General features: G+C 47.3%; 1 protein-coding gene across 3 annotated transcripts in view; it reads left to right on the top strand.

Moving 5' to 3' along the window:
- The window catches only part of LOC140486089 (coagulation factor X-like), a 130,410-nt gene extending 113,983 nt beyond the window's left edge, over positions 1 to 16,427 (top strand). For all 3 annotated transcript variants that reach the window (XM_072584741.1, XM_072584740.1, XM_072584738.1), the window contains exons 7-9: positions 7,533 to 7,642; positions 13,466 to 13,580; positions 15,760 to 16,427. In XM_072584741.1, coding sequence (XP_072440842.1) covers positions 7,533 to 7,642; positions 13,466 to 13,580; positions 15,760 to 16,304 — 770 coding nt within the window. In that variant the 3' untranslated portion in view covers positions 16,305 to 16,427. The remainder of the gene's footprint in view (positions 1 to 7,532; positions 7,643 to 13,465; positions 13,581 to 15,759) is intronic.
- Positions 16,428 to 18,451: the final 2,024 nt, after the last annotated feature.

Here is an 18,451-nt window from a genome sequence, read left to right as displayed (position 1 = left end):
ACTAATCCAGAATCTGGTTTCCAGCATCTGCAGTCATTGTTTTTACCTCATCGAGGGATTATGGAGCAAACTCAGGCAAATGGGACTAATGTAAGTGTGAAAACTGGATGGCACAGTCAGGTTGAGCTGAAGGGCCAGTTTGCGTGCTGGAGACCTCTATAACTCTATGTCCTTCTGTGGTATGGAGGCATTCATAGGGTTTGAGGTAAAAACAATGACTGCAGATACTGGGAACCAGATTCTGGATTGGTGCTGGAAGAGCACAGCAGTTCAGGCAGCATCCAAGGAGCAGCGAAATCGACGTTTCGGGCAAAAGCCCTTCATCAGGAATAAAGGCAGTGAGCCTGAAGCATGGAGAGATAAGCTAGAGGAGGGTGGGGGTGGGGAGAAAGTAGCATAGAGTACAATGGGTGAGTGGGGGAGGGGATGAAGGTGATAGGTCAAGGAGGAGAGGGTGGAGTGGATAGGTGGAAAAGGAGATAGGCAGGTCGGACAAGTCAAGGAGACAGTTACTGAGCTGGAAGTTTGGAACTAGGGTGAGGTGGGGGAAGGGGAAATGAGGAAACTGTTGAAGTCCACATTGATGCCCTGGGGTTGAAGTGTTCCGAGGCGGAAGATGAGGCGTTCTTCCTCCAGGCGTCTGGTGGTGAGGGAGCAGCGGTGAAGGAGGCCCAGGACCTCCATGTCCTCAGCAGAGTGGGAGGGGGAGTTGAAATGTTGGGCCACGGGGCGGTTTGGTTGATTGGTGCAGGTGTCTCGGAGATGTTCCCTAAAGCGCTCTGTTAGGAAGCGCCCAGTCTCCCCAATGTAGAGGAGACCACATCGGGAGCAACGGATACAATAAATGATATTAGTGGATGTGCAAGTAAAACTTTGATGGATGTGGAAGGCTCCTTTAGGGCCTTGGATAGAGTTGAGGGAGGAGGTGTGGACGCAGGTTTTACAGTTCCTGCGGTGGCAGGGGAAAGTGCCAGGATGGGAGGGTGGGTTGTAGGGGGTGTGGACCTGACCAGGTAGTCACGGAGGGAACGGTCTTTGCGGAAGGCGGAAAGGGGTGAGGAGGGAAATATATCCCTGATGGTGGGGTCTTTTTGGAGGTGGCAGAAATGTCGGCGGATGATTTGGTTGAAGCGAAGGTTTGTAGGGTGGAAGGTGAGCACCAGGGGCGTTCTGTCCTTGTTACGGATAGAGGGGTGGGGTCTGAGGGCAGGGGTGCGGGATGTAGACGAGATGCGTTGGAGGGCATCTTTAACCACGTGGGAAGGGAAATTGCGGTCTCTAAAGAAGGAGGCCATCTGGTGTGTTCTGTGGTGGAACTGGTCCTCCTGGGAGCAGATCCGGTGGAGGCGGAGGAATTGGGAATACGGGATGGCATTTTTGCAAGAGGTAGGGTGGGAAGAGGTGTAATCCAGGTAGCTGTGGGAGTCAGTGGGTTTGTAAAAAATGTCAGTGTCAAGTCGGTCGTCACTAATGGAGATGGAGAGGTCCAGGAAGGGGAGCGAGGTGTCAGAGATGGTCCAGGTAAATTTAAGGTCAGGGTGGAATGTGTTGGTGAAGTTGATGAATTGCTCAACCTCCTCACGGGAGCACGAGGTGGCGCCAATGCAGTCATCAATGTAGCGGAGGAAGAGGTGGGGAGTGGTGCCGGTGTAATTACGGAAGATCAACTGTTCTACGTAGCCAACAAAGATACAGGCAAAGCTGGGGCCCATATGTGGGCCCATGGCTACCCCTTTGGTCTGGAAGAAGTGGGAGGATTCGAAGGAGATCTGGAGGAAGTTCCAGATAGTCCCCACCACCACCACCACCACTAATCACCTCCCCCCCCCCCCCCCCCCCACAACCCCCACACCCACCCCGCCCCTCCACACCTCCCGATCCTGACATAAAAGCAGTGCAGTAGAAAGTGGGGATTGCGGATGCTGGAGATCAGAGCTGAAAATGTGTTGCTGGAAAAGCGCAGCAGGTCAGGCAGCATCCAAGGAGCAGGAGGATCGACGTTTCGGGCCTGAGCCCTTCTTCAGGAATCAAAAGCATAAAAGCAGTGCACCCTGGTCCTGATCTCTCCATGGAGAGGAAACATTCCTCCCTATCTATCCTATGTCACTCAGAACTTGGTACAATTACACCCCCATTTTGCTTTCCTCTCTCCTGAAGCAACTCATAACAGTCCTGATCTAATAAACCCTGTGGCACCTGATCACAGCTGAATTGCGACTAATTCAAAAGCCACATGGTGCAGCCATTGTGTCAATGAAAGACCAGCTGAAAAGACTCTGATCCTGCTCCACTTCATGTTAAAAATCACACAACACCAGGTTACAGTCTAACAGCTTTATTTGGAAGCACTAGCTTTCAGAGCGCTGCTCGTTCATCAGATCGCTGTAAAGACTTTATCGCCAAAGATTACAGTGTCATGCAACTGAAATCATATATTGAACAAACCTTAATTATTGTTAAGTCTTTTAGAATGGGTTGCAGGTTTCACTTCATTCATGTGTAAATCTCTTTTAAGTCACTTCCGTGAGATAACTTAAGGTTTTATATAAAAAAGTGACATCTCAGCTCAGACAATGCATTAAAGGTGTGAGGTTAGAGTCTGTACGTATCCCAATCTTGAGTCAGACTGGTTCTATTTCCAAAGTGGATATATAAAATGCTACATGGATTGCCAGCCTGCATTGACTACCTGCAGATTGTGCATTTTTTGAGTAAAATAGAATGCACCTGCAAATGTATTTCTGCAAATACAAGTTCACCCCCATTGACTTACGTGTGTGTGGGTTTGCTTGAGAGAGAGAGTGTGTGAGTGCATGTGACAGAGTGTGTGTTTGTGTGTGTGCAAGCTTGGTAAAGTGTGTGAGTGTGATGGGGTATAAGCCTGTGAGAGGGGGGTGTGCATGGGTGTAGGTGATCATTACAGTTTCTCACACACTGTGGCACATCGGAACTGGTGATCGATGAGTTGAGCATCAAACCCTGTTCTTATGAGGGTATCCTTGAGCACCTTCAGGTGTCTGTCATGTTCCTCCCCATCTGACCAGATCCTGTGTGTGTGTAGGGATTGCTTCTTAGGGGGTGGCTGTGTTAATATGTTTCAGGTGGAAGCTAGAGAAGTGCAGCATCGTGAGGTTATCCAGGGGTTTGCGCTAGAGTGAGTTACTGAGATGGAGATGCGTGTGTCCAAGAAGGAGACAAATACTAAACAGTAGTTCATGGTAAGTCTAATGGTGGGATGAAACTTGTTGATATCACTGTGGAGAAAGTGAGGACTGCAGATGCTGGAGATCAGAGTCGAGAGTGTGTTGCTGGAAAAGCGCAGCAGGTCAGGCAGCATCCAAGGAACAGGAGAATCGATGTTTCAGGCATAAGCCCTTCTGAAGATGAAGGGTTTCCTGATGAAGGGCTTATGCCCAAAACGTTGATTCTCCTGCTCCTCCGATGCTGCCTGACCTGCTGTGTTTTTCCTGGTATCACTGTGAAGTTATTTCAGTGACTCCTCGCCATGGATCCTGAGGAAGAAAATGTGGTCAATATATCTGGTGTGTAGTGCTGGATGGAGGTCCAATGCAGCAAAGAAGTCTTGTTCAAACTTGTGCATGAAGATGTTGGCATATTGGGGTGCAAATTTGTTCCCCATGGCTGTTCCGTGTGTCTGGCTGAAGAACTGGTTGTCAAAGGTGAAGACGTTGTGGTCGAGGATAAAGCAGATGAGTTGTAGGATGGTGTTTGGAGACTGGCAGTTGTTGGTGTTGAGTACTGAGGCTGTTGCCGCGATGCCATCATTGTGGGGGATGCTGGTGTAGAGTGCGGAAACGTCCATTGTGACGAGGAATGTTCCCGGTTTGATTGATCTGTGGGTGCTGAGTTTCTGTAAGAAATCCGTAGTGTCACGACTGAAGCTGGGGATCCCCTGTACAATGGGGTTTCAAGATGCCTTTGACATAGCCAGAGAGGTTCTCACACAAGGTCCCACTGCCTGATACAATGGGACGTCCTGGTGTATTGGCTTTGTGTATCTTCGGAAGGCAGCAGAAGTTCCCTACATGGAACATTATACTGGATGAGAGTGTGTAGGTACCTCTGCCTGACTGGATCAAAAGTCTTGATCAATCTGTTTAGTTAATGGGTATGGTCTTTGGTCAGATCGGCCGGTAGTTGCCTGTAGTGTTCCTGGTTGTTCAGTTGTCGATATACTTCCTTACAGTAGTCTGTTCTGTTCTGAATGATGATGGCTCCTCCTTTATCTGCTGGTTTGATGACAATGTTGTGATTGGTTGTGAGAGCCTGGATGGTGTTGCGTTGTGATTGGGTGATGTTTCACTCTACCTTGTGGGTACAGCTGATGAACCTGGCATTTCCACATTTCCTGAGGGTTTGAGCATACATGTCAAGCCCAGGGCAGTGGCCCCCTGGAGGGGTCCAAATAGACTCCTTCTTTGGTCGCTCCTCTATGAATCTCTCTAATGACTGTTCCGGTTCCTCGGTTGCCTCGTTGGGATCACTGCTGACATCTTGGAAGAATTCCCGGAGTCTCATTCGTCTGATGAATTCCTCCTTGTCTGCCGCAAGACCAGCAGGGTCCATTTTGGACCCCATTGACTCCTCTGGACCCATGGTGAGGAGTCACTGAAACAGCTACACAGTGATGTCACCAAGCTTCATCCTACCATGCATTTCCATCAAGAACGGGCACCTCAGTACCTCACTCTACTGCAAAACCCATGGGTAACTTCACAATGTTACACAGGATCTGTTCAGATGATGAGGAATGTGATGGACACCTGAAGATGCTCAAGGATGCCCTCATAAGAACGGGGTACGATGCTCAACTCATCGACATGCCACAGTTAGAAACCGTAATGACGTCCTCAGGAAACAGGCACAGGAAGCAACCGATAGGGTACCCTTCGTTGTCCAATACTTCCTGGCAGCTGAAAAACTACGCCACGTTCTTTGCAGCCTGCAACGCATTAGCGATGAGGATGAGCACCTCACCAAGACCTTCCCTATGCCTCCACTTCTTGCCTCTAAACAGACCATTGTTCACAGCAAACTGCCCAGCCTCCAGGGCAACATTGACCACAACACTGTACAACCCTGTCACGGCAGACGCTGCAAGACGTGTCAGAGTGTCAGAGTGGATACCACCATTACTCATGGGGACACACCCATCATGTACGCAGCAGGTACTCATGTGACTTGGCCAATGTTGTCTATCTCATACGCTAGGGGCAAGGATGCCCCGAGGCATGGTACATTGGCGAGACTGAGCAGAGGCAAAATCAACGGATGAATGGACACCGCACAACAATCACTAGCCAGGGGTGCTCCCTCCCATTCAGGGAACACTTCAGCGGTCTGGAACATTCGGCCTCGGATCTTTGGGTGACCATCCTCCAAGACTGACTTAGGGACAGGTAATAATGCAAAATGGCCGAGCAGAGGCTGATAGTCAAGTTCGATACCCATGAGGATGGCCTCAACCAGGACCTTGGGTTCATGTCACATTACAGGTGACCCCATTGCACTCTACACAGACACACAGACACACACACACACACACACACACACACACATGTACATGTGCAAACACACTCTCACATGAGCTCACACTCACACACTCAAATGTATACACTCACTCTCTCTCTCCTGCACATGTACACACACATAAGTCAATGGGGGTGAACTTGTATTTGCAGAAATACATTTGCAGGTGCATTCTATTTTACTCAAAAAATGCACAATCTGCAGGTAGTCAATGTAGGCTGGCAATCCATGTAGCATTTTATATATCCACTTTGGAAATAGAACCAGTCTGACTCAAGATTGGGACACAGACAGACTCTAACCTTACACCTTTAATGCAATGTCTGAGCTGAGATATCACCTTCCTTTAAAAAACATGAAGTTATTCTCAAGCATGTGACTTAAAAGAAGTTCTGGGTTTTACATATTAATGAACTGAACCCTGCAACCCATTCTAAAAGATGAAAGAATTAACAGCCATTTAGGTGCGTTCAATATATCATTTTAGTTGCATGATACTATAACCTGTTGTTATAAATTCCGTGTCTTATGGTCCTGCTCCATAGCTACCTGATGAAGGGAAAAACTCGAAAAGCTAGTGCTTCCAATTAAACCTGTTGGACGATAACCCGGTGTGGTGTGATTTCGAACTTTGTCCACCCCAGTCCAACACTGGCTCCTCTACACCATTCCGTGTGTCCAATCTAACGTCTAACCTTGCTTTCCTCTCTGGATGGCTTCTGTGAGGACAAACTGTGACCATCAAATTATGCAAAGGACATATCCCACTCCAAAGTTTCCACCCCACTGAAAACCATCAGCCAATTCCACATACACCTAAACTGCAGCAAATCCAGCTCATGTCGAACCAGCAGGGGACCAGATTGAATTTTCAAGATGGCGCCGGATCAGGTCAACTCATTGCGAGCTCCCGCATGCAGATCTAAGTTTCCTATTTCCTGCAATCATCCTACACTCTTTAAACTTAATAGCATACTTTTAAAAATTGCTAATAACTATGTTTTATCTAAACTCACAGGTTTGAAGCTCCTTCGATACACTGAATGGACACACAAACTCTTAGCATTCGCCTGTACCTGTGTTTTGGTTTTTGCTGCTGTTAACCTATTATTTATTATCTATGCTACTTAACTCTGTGATCTGCCTGTATTGCTCACAAGACAAAGCTTTACACGTGTCAATAAATTCAATTCAATTTAGTGCGGATTCTCTGTACCTATTATAGGTGTACAATACCAGCCTGCAGACAATCCATTATTTCTCATCCTCAGTGAGTTCACAAATCTTAAATTAAATTTTAAAAAGACCACATTTAAAAGGGCCCATACGCCATCGTGTGCTCCCTGCAGGAGACAGATCCTTAGTTCAGTCATAACAATGTAAATGGAGATCAATTAGCCCACCGAGACTGTTACAGCTCTCTGTAAGGCAATCCAGTCGTTCTCATTCTCCTTGTCTATCCCTGTGGCTTCCAGAAGTCCCCAAAATACCTGGAAACTGTACTCACAAAGGGTGACCATGTTCCTCTAATTGCACGGTGTTTGCCCCTTCAGTGCCTGCTGATTAATCCATTGATTGCAGGGGGGCCCTAGAGTGGAAGGGGACTGAGATCTGGGAGCCAATGTCAATTGGCCACGGTTGATACCAGCTTTCTCGCTAAGGAGGGGGAGGTGGGGGGTTGCCTTTTCGACAAGGCAACTGTCCATCTATCTGATCCAAGGGTCATGGGAGATTGGAGGTTTCAAGGGATATTGGAGGGGCAGAGAGCTATCAAGGCAGGTGGGAGAAGTGGCGACATAGGCTCCAAAGGAAGTGGCAAGGGAGATGGGGGAGACACGAAGGTTGTAAGGGAGAAGGGAAACAGAGAAGGGTCAAACTCCTCTCCAAAGTCATGCTGCTTCTGGGGGAGGAGCAGGTGAAATGGGACATTCGAGCCATTGCCACAATTCTAACCCGAGCACTGACTCTTTCGCATTTCACAGTGCCTTATCCGTGCGGAAAAGTGATGGTCACTTCGTCGACTGAAGCCACAGATTGGAGCCTCAGGGTGATTGATGATGGCCAGAGTAGGAGAGGTGAATACCCTTGGCAGGTGAGTACGTGAGGCACAATAAGGCACTGTGGTACTGTCAGTCCAAGCTGTGTTCTCGCTCCTGCACCCTTTTATCCTCCTCGTGGCAGGGCAGACACAGGGCAGTTCCTGAACCATCCACGTTTTGCCTTGGGATAGCACCTGGTCTTCTTGCACTTGGTGCAGTGGGGTGTGTAGACAGTGGATCCATTCCAACCCTCCCCTTGCCCCAACTGTTTTCTTCAGTGACTGAACCCCACACTACAAAGCTGAAAAATTAACAGAACCAAGTCATTGTTGGAATCCAGGCATATTTTCCAACTTATCATCACACTTACAAAGTTGCTCCTCTTGCTATTTTCCGAGCAGCTTCCTTCTCCAATGTTTCTCTACAGTTGGAAATATTAAATTTAGCTACATGCAACTTCAAGGTAGAACTGATTATTACATTACAGTGTGGAAACAGGCCCTTCAGCCCAACAAGTCCACACCGACCTTCCTAAGAGTAACCCACCCAGATCCATTCCCCTATTACTCTACATTTACCCCTGATTAATTCACCTAACCTACACATCCCTGAACGCTGTGGGCAATTTAGCATGGCTAATTCACCTGACCTGCACATCCTTGGACTGTGGGAGGAAACCAGAGCACCTGGAGGAAACCCACACAGACACGGGGAGAATGTGCAAACTCCATACAGCCTGAGGCGGGAACTGAACCCGGGTCTCTGGCGCTGTGAGGCAGCAGTGCTAACCACTGTGCCACCGTGCCGCCCACAAAATTATAGTGAACTTGAAAAATAGGTTAAAAGATTATGACAATTAGTAAACAATACAGACATTTAAGGAGGTATTCATTAACTTTTGACAAAGATATATTACACAGAGAAGGACTCCACCAGAAGGTTACAACATTCATAGTTAAGTAAGAACGTTAGGGTGGCATTAAACTTAAAGCATGCTGCAATGATTAATAGTAGCTTAGGAATTTAAGAAACCCGACAAAGAATGGCTTTTAAAAAATGGAGAAATTAGATTGAGTGTAAGTTAACAATAAATATAAAAGCAGATGGTAAAAGCTTCTGCAGTTATTTATGAGGGTGTGATTAAAATAAACATCTGGTCTTTAGTAGATGAGTAATCATGAAAAATAAGGAAATTCAGAGTTGTTCATCAAACTTTGGATTTTGTTGATGCCTTTACATCAGAAAGCACAGAAGGCAGCCCAGGAATAGTAAAAGAAAAACCAAAAAAATCAAGAAGTAAAAGGTAGCAACTTAAACTCCTTACAGGAAGGATACTAGGAAAGCCAGAGGGTCTAAAGGCTTACACGTCCCCAGGTTCCAGTGGCCTGCAAATGACTCTTAGAAGTGGCTGCAAAGATAGTGGATGTACCGGTTATAGAATTATAGAATCCTGACAGTATGGAAGCAGGGTATTCAGCCTGACTCCTCATTGACCCTCTGAACAGTCTCCCAAAACAGATCCAGCCACCTACCTATCCCTGTAACCCTGTATTTCCCATGGCTAATACATCTAGCCTGCACACCCCCAGACACAATGGGCAATTTAACATGGCCAATCCACCTAACCTGCTTGGGCTCATAGAATCCCTACAGTATAGAAACAGTCCCTTCGGCCCAACAAGTCCACACCGACCTTCCTAAGAGTAACCCACCCAGATCCATTCCCCTATTACTCTACATTTACCCCTGATTAATTCACCTAACCTACACATCCCTGAACGCTGTGGGCAATTTAGCATGGCCAATTCACCAACCCTGCACATCTTTGGACTGTGGGAGGAAACCAGAGCACCCGGAGGAAACCCACGCAGACACGGGGAGAATGTGCAAACTCCACACAGAGAGTTGCCTGAGGGTGGAGACAGTCACGCAAGGCCTTGGTGCTGTGAGGCAGCAGGTGCTAACCACTGTGGGAGGAGACAAGAGCATCTGGAAGAAACACACGCTGGCACAGGGAGAACATCAGCTTCCTAAGTTCCCCAGCTTCTAGATGGTCTCAGCAAACTGGAAAACTGCAAATGTTACACTTCTATTTAAGAAAGGAAGGGGACTGGAAGCTAGTTAACAAAACATCTCTCATGGGAAAACTGAGGGTCGACAAAGTCATATGGCTGGCTGAAATGGAAGCAGTGTTTGACTAAAGTGCTACATAAAGGATGAGAACATGGATGTTATAATAGCATTGACAGACTGATTAACATGAACTAATGTTAATAATGTTAGGAAGTAATGGGCCATTTTCAACTTGGCAAATTAATTAGTGGAGTACCTTATGGATCTAAGCCCTTCATTCCTGATAAAGGGCTTATGCCCGAAACGTCGATTCTCCTGCTCCTCGGATGCTGCCTGACCTGCCGTGCTTTCCCAGTGCCACGCTCTCGACCCTGACCTCCACCATCTGCAGCCCTCACTGTCTCCCAGTGTCTTACGGATGGGGTCATCAGCCTCAAGGCAGCTGGCACAGCAGAAGTGAAGGCCCAAATGACCTACTCCTAACCCGATTTATTATCTAGTTCCCAAATGACAAAGTTGAAATTAGCCTCATCTCAGTAAGTGCACTGTCCCAGTGGAGTCCACTTCCAAGGAGCAGGAGGTTCATCATTTGAAGTGCTCTACCGGACACCCCTTTGGTTCACCACTCCCCTCAGGCTATCGGTTGGGAGGGGTGAAGGCATACACGGCTATGGCCAAGTACTAGAAAACAGCCTGTGCTAAACTGCACAGGCACTATCAGCTGAAGGGGCTTTATCTGTACCAGAGATAGTCAAGTAGCACAGAAACAGACCCTTCATTCCAAACAGTCTATGCTGCCCTTGTTCCCAAACTAAACCTGCTCCTGGCCCATATCCCTCCAAACCTTTCCTATTCACTTCCTGATCTAAGTGTCTTTTAAACATTGTAATTGTGCCTCATTCACCACTTCAGCAGTTCATTCAACATGCAAACCACCCTCTGTGTAAACATTTGTCCCTCACTTTTGTTTTAAAGCTCCCTCCTCTCACCTTAAAGATGTGTCTCCTCATGTAGAAATCCCCAAACCAAGGGAGAAGACACCTGCAACGAATCCTATCCATGACTGCCCCCCCCCACCCCACCCCCCCCGCCCCCCCCCACCCCCTTCCCCCCCCCACCTCAATGATTTTATAAACCTCTATGGTCACCTTTCAATCTCCTACACTCCAGTGAAAAACTCCCCAGCCTACCCAGCCTTTCCTTATAGCTCAAACCTCGATGACCCTGTGAAAACACAAATGGTCTTTAGCTGTGTGAACTATCGAACAGTACATTATGGAAGTAAGGATAGACCTGGGCACCCACATGGGCCCCAGCTATGCCTGCCTCTTTGTTGGATATGTGGAACAGTCCATCTTCCGCAGCTACACTGGCACCACACCCCACCTTTTCCTCCGCTACATCGATGACCTTATCGGCGCTGCCTCGTGCTCCCATGAGGAGGTTGAACAGTTCATCCACTTTACCAACACCTTCCACCCCGACCTCAAATTCACCTGGACCATCTCAGACTCCTCCCTCCCCTTCCTAGACCTCTCCATTTCTATCTCGGGAAACCGAATCAACACAGACATTTACTATAAGCCGACCAACTCCCACAGCTACCTAGACTATACCTCCTCCCACCTCCTCCCCATATTCCCAATTCCTTCGTCTCCACCGCATCTGCTCCCAGGAGGACCAGTTCCAATACCGAACAACCCAGATGGCCTCCTTCTTCAAAGGCCGCAACTTCCCCCCAGACATGATCGACGATGCCCTCCACCACATCTCCTCCACTTCCCGCTCCTCCGTCCTTTAGCCCCGGCCCTCCAATCACCACCAGGACAGAACCCCACTGGTCCTCACCTACCACCCCACCAACCTCCATGTACAGCGTATCATCCGTCGTCATTTCCGCCACCTCCAAAAGGACCCCACCACCAGGGATATATTTCCCTTCCCTCCCCTATCAGCGTTCTAAAAAGACTACTCCCTCCACAACTCCCTCGTCAGGTCCACACCCCCCACCAACCCAACCTCCACTCCCGGCACTTTCCCCTGCAACCGCAAGAAATGCAAAACTTGCGTCCACACCTCCCTCCTTTCTTCCCTCCAAGGCCCCAAGGGATCCTTCCATATCCGCCACAAATTCACCTGCACCTCCACACACATCATTTACTGCATCCACTGCACCCGATGTGGCCTCCTCTATACTGGGGAGACAGGCCGCCTACTTGCAGAACGTGTCAGAGAACACCTCTGGGACACCCGGACCAACCAACCCAACCACCCCGTAGCTCAACACTTCAACTCCCCCTCCCACTCCTCCAAGGACATGCAGGTCCTTGGACTCCTCCATCGCCAGACCATAGCAACATGACACCTGGAGGCAGAGCGCCTCATCTTCCGCCTCGGAACCCTCCAACCACAAGGGATGAATGCAGATTTCTCCAGCTTCCTCATTTCCCCTCCCCCCACCTTGTCTCAGTCCCAACCCTCGAACTCAGCACCACCTTCCTAACCTGCAATCTTCTTCCTGACCTCTGCGCCCCCTCCCCACTCCGGCCTATCACCCTCACCTTGACCTCCCTCCACCTATCACATTTCCAACGCCCCTCCCCCAAGTCCCTCCTCCCTATCTTTTATCTTAGCCTGCATGACACACTTTCCTCATTCCTGATGAAGGGCTCATGCCCGAAACACCGATTCTCCTGTTCCTTGGATGCTGCCTGACCTGCTGCACTTTTCCAGCAACACATTTTCAGCTAGACTAACGGTCTGATCAAACCCATCATACTCAGCAAACGCTGTGGGCTTTCTGAGCAACCTCTTCTCAGCATTTGACCTAAATATCAGGTGAGCCTTACAGGGAGCTTCAAACATTCATCCACATGTATATCGAAAATTCTGAGACTGAATCAAACCAGAAAATCCTGCTTCACTGGAGCCAACCTGACATACTGTTCAGTTACTTGTTCCAAGATGGGTGGTGATTACCAGTTCTGAAGGGGGAGTAACTTTCTTATTTCAGTGCAGTCTGGCTGGTGTGATCCTCTTGTCATCCTGTTCTGCCTCATCGCAGATCAAGGAATATTTGGGGTATTGATGTGAAGACACAGTTTGAAGGCAGCTTGTCTGAGCTCCCCTTGCCAACTTGAGTATAACAGTATTAAAAATGCAGCAACATTAACCAAGGCTTCAAACAGGACTTGCTCCAATGACTGTCACCTGCTTTATACAGATTAGATTAGAATCCCTACCGCGCGGAAACAGGCCCTTCGGTCCAACAAGTCCACACCGACCCTCCGAAGAGCAACCCACCCATTCCCCTACCCTACATTTACCCCTGACTAATGCACCTAGTACTACAGGCAATTTAGCATGGCCAATTCACCTAACCTGCACATCTTTGGACTGTGGGAGGAAACCGGAGCACCTGGAGGAAACCCACGCAGACACAGGGAAAACACGCAAACTCCACACAGACAGTCGCCTGAGGCAGGAATTGAACCCAGGTCCCTGGTGTTGTGAGGCAGCAGTGCTAACCACTGAGCTACCTGCCAATCTTATTAAGAAAGTAGAAAAAAGCCTAAAACAGAAGCTCAGATTAATTGTATTGGCCGTCATTCCCATACATTCGCCTGCTACCATTCCCTAGGATAGCCTAGGTAGTGATATTCCAATACAATGATAAATAAGGTGGATGGCTAAGTTGTCTTAACGCTGGTTGACATTCCAGACTGCAACCAGAAACTCAAGTCTTCACAAATTTGAGCTTGCAGTATTTCTGGGATAAGATGGCTTATATGTTTCTGCCCTAGGTGCTGTTAAACCATAACAACAAAACATTCTGTGCAGGTGCCATTCTGAATGAGGATTTTGTGCTAACCTCAGCTGACTGTGTAAAGCAGTTGCCTTCCTTCACAGTTGTGGTGGGTGAGTTCTGTCGATTTTTAGTTTCTGCCTTTTCAACACCAAATTGAGTTTGATGATGTGTTTACCGAGACTTTGTTTTATTTTCTCCGCCTTTCCTCCATCGAGGACTGCCTGAGATTTGGCATCATGTCTCCTTTGCCTTTGACTGTTGGTTGTTTGTGAGCCTAATCGGTGTGACTTGGTCAGCTACTGAACCATTAACAACACACGCCTTAACCAGGAGAAAGTGAGGGACTGCAGATGCTGGAGATCAGAGCTGAAAAATGTGTTGCTGGAAAAACGCAGCAGGTCAGGCAGCATCAAAGGAGCAGGAGAATCGACGTTTCGGGCATAAGACGTTCCTGAAGAAGGGTTCATGCCCGAAACGTCGATTCTCCTGCTCCTTGGATGCTGCCTGACCTGCTGCGCTTTTCCAGCAACACATTTTTCAGCTTGTCTTAAGCAGTAGAGTTAGTGAAAGTCAGCCAGAACTGGTAGTTTGTGTCCAAACACCATAGATTACAAAGTGAGGCAAAATACATTGTATGATGCCAGCTGAATTAGATTAGGTCAAGGTTTATGTGGTGTGGGGGGAGGAGGGGGGACCTCTACAGAAAATAAGTACCTGTGTACTCCAACTGGCTCAAATAGCCTGTTTGAATGCTGTAAATTGGAATCAGTTTAGCTTGGATGGTTGGCTGGTGCTGCACTATGATGCTGACTGTGTGTTCAATTCCCATCACTGACTGAGCTTACCATGAGGGTCTTGCCTTCTCAACTTCTCCCCTTGCTAGAGGCATGGTGACCCTCAGGTTAAATTATCGCCAGTTGTTTCTCTCTAATGAGACTGCAGCCCTTTGGTCACATAAGACTTTGGTGACAGAACATGCAGTAAATTCTATTTTGATTTTACTGTTGTAATATTTATCAATATAGTACACATTCAAACATTCTGCTGCAGGTTTTAAAATGATAGCTATTTCCTGCTCCCCAGTCCTGGTTTAGTCTCCCTATCCAGAAGGGAGTACTCTCCCAGTGTTCTGTCCAAAACTGTATTACTCTCTCAAACACCACCACTTAAAGCAGTTTATCCAGTCAGGTGTCATTCTTTCATTTAGATTAGCTTACTGACAAGTCCACATCGACCCTCCGAAGAGCAACCCACCCAGACCCATTCCCCTACATTTACCCCTTCACCTAACACTACGAGCAATTTAGCATGGCCAATTCACCTAACCTGCACATTTTGGACTGTGAGATTAGATTCCCTACAGTGTGGAAACAGGCCCTTTGGCCCAACCAGTCCACACCAACCCTCTGAAGAGTAACCCACCCAGACCCATTCCCCTCTGACTATTGCACCTAACACTACGGGCAATTTAGCCTGGCCAATTCACCTGACCTGCACATCTTTGGACTGTGGGAGGAAATCGGAGCACCCAGAGGAAACCCACGCAGACACGGGGAGAATGTGCAAACTCCACCCAGTTGCCCAAGGCTGGAATTGAACCTGGGACCCTGGTGCTGTGAGGCAGCAGTACTAACCACTGAGCCACTGTGCCAGCCCATTTGTGGGCATGATTTGGAGATGCCAGTGTTGGACTGGGGTATACAAAGTTAAAAATCACACAACACCAGGTTATAGTCCAACAGGTCTAATTGGAAGCACTAGCTTTCGGGAGCACTGCTCCTTCATCAGGTGGTTATGGAGTACATGACTGTAAGACACAGAATTGATAGCAAATTCTGTAAACTTTTGCTTTAAATTCTGTGTCTTACAATTGTGTCCTTCACAACCACCTGATGAAGGAGCGTCGCTCCGAAAGCTAGTGTGCTTCCAATTAAACCTGTTGGACTATAACCTGGTGTTGTGTGATGTTTAACCTGGGTTGTGTGATGTTTAACCTGGTGTTGTGTGGTTTTTAACCTGGGTTGTGTGATGTTTAACCTGGTGTTGTGTGATGTTTAACCTGGTGTTGTGTGGTTTTTAACCTGGTGTTGTGTGGTTTTTAACTTCATTTGTGGGAATTGGTTATGTACAAATTGGTGAGTAAAATATTTTGGGAAACCTAGCAGTTGAGAAAGGTCCTACGTAAACAGAACGACTTTTGTTTTATCATGTCTCAGGAAGATACCATTTTATGAGAACCTTTCTGCAGGATGAAAATTTACTTTGGAGTTTTTTTCTTCTCTCTTGCAGGAGAGCACAACCTGGAGGTGAATGAAGGCAATGAGCGAATCCATAATGTCAGTCAAATACACATTCATTCAAGGTATTCCCAGGCTACCTTTGAGAATGACATTGCGCTCTTGAAGTTAGAGACACCAATTGAGTTTAACAACTACACCATTCCCATCTGTCTTCCTGAAACAGACTTTGCTGAATTCTTTTTAATGAACGCCGAATTTGGGGCCATTAGTGGATGGAAACTGAGGCAGGGCCGTGTCGACCACCCTGTTCTTTTCAGCGTCCCGTATGTTCCTTTTATCAAACATTCCAAATGTGTGGGCTTGCAGCACTTCCCTGTTGTACATCGAATGTTTTGCGCAGGTCTCGAAGAACTGGCAGACCCACTGTGTTACTTAACCAGAGGAAGCCCCTTCGTCACAAAGTATAGGGACGTCTGGTATATGACGGGCATGAGTTTGGGAGTAGGAGACTATGACTGCGACGTAATACCTGTTTATACAAAGGTATCAAGATACATCAACTGGATTAAAACAAAAATGACCCAATCGTCCTGAGGACTCTAGCTGTGCACCTGATGTTAATGCAACTTCAGGATGTATTTTTGTTACTAATGCTCCCATCGAGGGAGTTGGCATTCCTAAAGTATAGTCATGATTAAAAAACGATTACTGACTCAAGTCCTACTCCTGTTCCCTAATTCAAACTCCAAGAGTATAAAAATGGATGCTTACCCTTGTAGACAGAAACTGGTCTTAACCGTGGCAGAAACTATATGGGATGATGTAATTGAAAACTGCGATACTGAGCTGGTAGCATAGAAGCACTCAGATGCAGGGGATGGGGATGATGTTGGTGGTAAAGCTTGTAATTCTGTTGAATATCGATGACAATATTAATTAGGACAGTGACTATTGTGATTGTGGTAATAATGGATAAAATATTTGAATCTCCCACACACATCCTTGGAGGAGTGGGGGGAATTTGCTCATGCTCTTTGGGTGGGTTTAAATTAAGTCAGCAGGGGAAAGGAATCCTAATTCGGAGTTCGAGTGGAGGTTGAGAGTAGGGAGGTCCGAAATAAGGTTTCAGGGTCACAAGTGGGCACTGGCAAGCAAAACGTTGGTTTGAAGGGTATCTATTTCAATGCCTGGAGTGTCTGGAATAAGGTGGGTGAACTTGCAGCATGGGTTGGTACCTGGGATTTCGATGTTGTGGCCATTTCGGAGACATGGATATAGCAGGGACTGGAATGGTTGTTGCAGATTCCAGGATTTAGATGCTTCAGTAAGAACAGAGAAGATGGTAAAAGAGGGGGAGGTGTGGCATTGTTAGTCAAGGACACTATTACAGTGGCAGAAAGGACATTTGAGGACTTGTCTACTAAGGTAGTTTGGGCTGACGTTAGAAACAGGAAGGGAAAGGTCATTCTGTTACGAGTTTTCTATCAGTCTCTGAATAGTTCCAGAGATATAGTGGATAGGAAAGCAAAGATGATTCTCGATAGGAACGAGAGTAACAGGGTAGTTGTTATGGGGGACTTCAACTTCCCAAATATTGCCTGAGAATACTATAGTTCAAGTACTTTAGATGGGTCAGTTTTTTGTCCAATGTGTGCAGGAGGGTTTCTGACACAGTATGTAGACAGGCCAACAAGAGGTGAGGCCACATTGGATTTGGTACTGGGTAATGAACCCAGCCAGGTGTTAGATTTGGAGGTAGGTGAGAACTTTGGTGATAGGTATATACCACAGGGCAATAGTTACAGCTGGGCGAAAGGCAATTATAATGTGATCAGGCAAGATTTAAGAGGCATAGAATGAGGAAGGAAACTCCAGGGGATGGGCACAATTGAAATGTGGAGCGTATTCAAGGAACAGCTACTGCATGTCCTTGATAAGTATGTACCTGTCAGGCAGGGAGGAAGTGGTCGAGTGAGGGAGCCGTGGTTTACTAAAGAATTAAATCTCTTACCAAGAGGAAGAAGGAGGCTTATGTTAGGATGAGATGTGAAGGCTCAGTTAGGGCGCTTGAGAGTTACAAGCTAGCCAGGAAAGACCTAAAGAGAGAGCTCAGAACAGCCAGCAGGGTACATGAGAAGTTGTTGGCGGATAGGATCATGGAAAACAGTAAAGCTTTCTACAGGTATATGAGAAATAAAAGAATGACTAGAGTAAGGTTAGGGCCAATCAAGGACAGTAGTGGGAAGTTGTATGGGGAGTCAGAGGAAATAGGGGGAGGTGCTAAGTGAATACCTTTTGTCAGTATTCACACTGGAAAAAGACAATGTTGTCGAGGAGAATACTGAGATACAGGGGATTGAGGTTCACAAGGAGGAGGTGTTAGCAATTCAGGAAAGTGTGAAAATAGATAAGTCCCCTGGGCCAGATGGGGTTTATCCTAGGATTCTCTGGGAAGCCAGGGAGGAGATTGCAGAGTCTTTGGCTTTGATCTTTATGTTGTCATTGTCTATAGGAGTAGTACCAGAAGACTGGAGGATAGCAAATGTTGTTCCCCTGTTCAAGAATGGGAGTACAGACAACCCTGGTAATTATAGACCAGTGAGTCTTACTTCAGTTGTGGGTAAGGTCTTGGAAAAGGAAACCCACGCAGACACAGGGAGAAAGTCACCCAAGGTTGGAATTGAACCTAGGTCCCTGGTGCTGTGAGGTAGCAATGCTAACCATTGAGCCACAGTACCACC

Source organism: Chiloscyllium punctatum, chromosome 15 (genome assembly GCF_047496795.1).
Source record: "Chiloscyllium punctatum isolate Juve2018m chromosome 15, sChiPun1.3, whole genome shotgun sequence".
NCBI lineage: Eukaryota > Metazoa > Chordata > Chondrichthyes > Orectolobiformes > Hemiscylliidae > Chiloscyllium > Chiloscyllium punctatum.
Note: the sequence above shows the minus strand (reverse complement) of the source record. Positions and strands in the feature narration are given on the sequence as shown.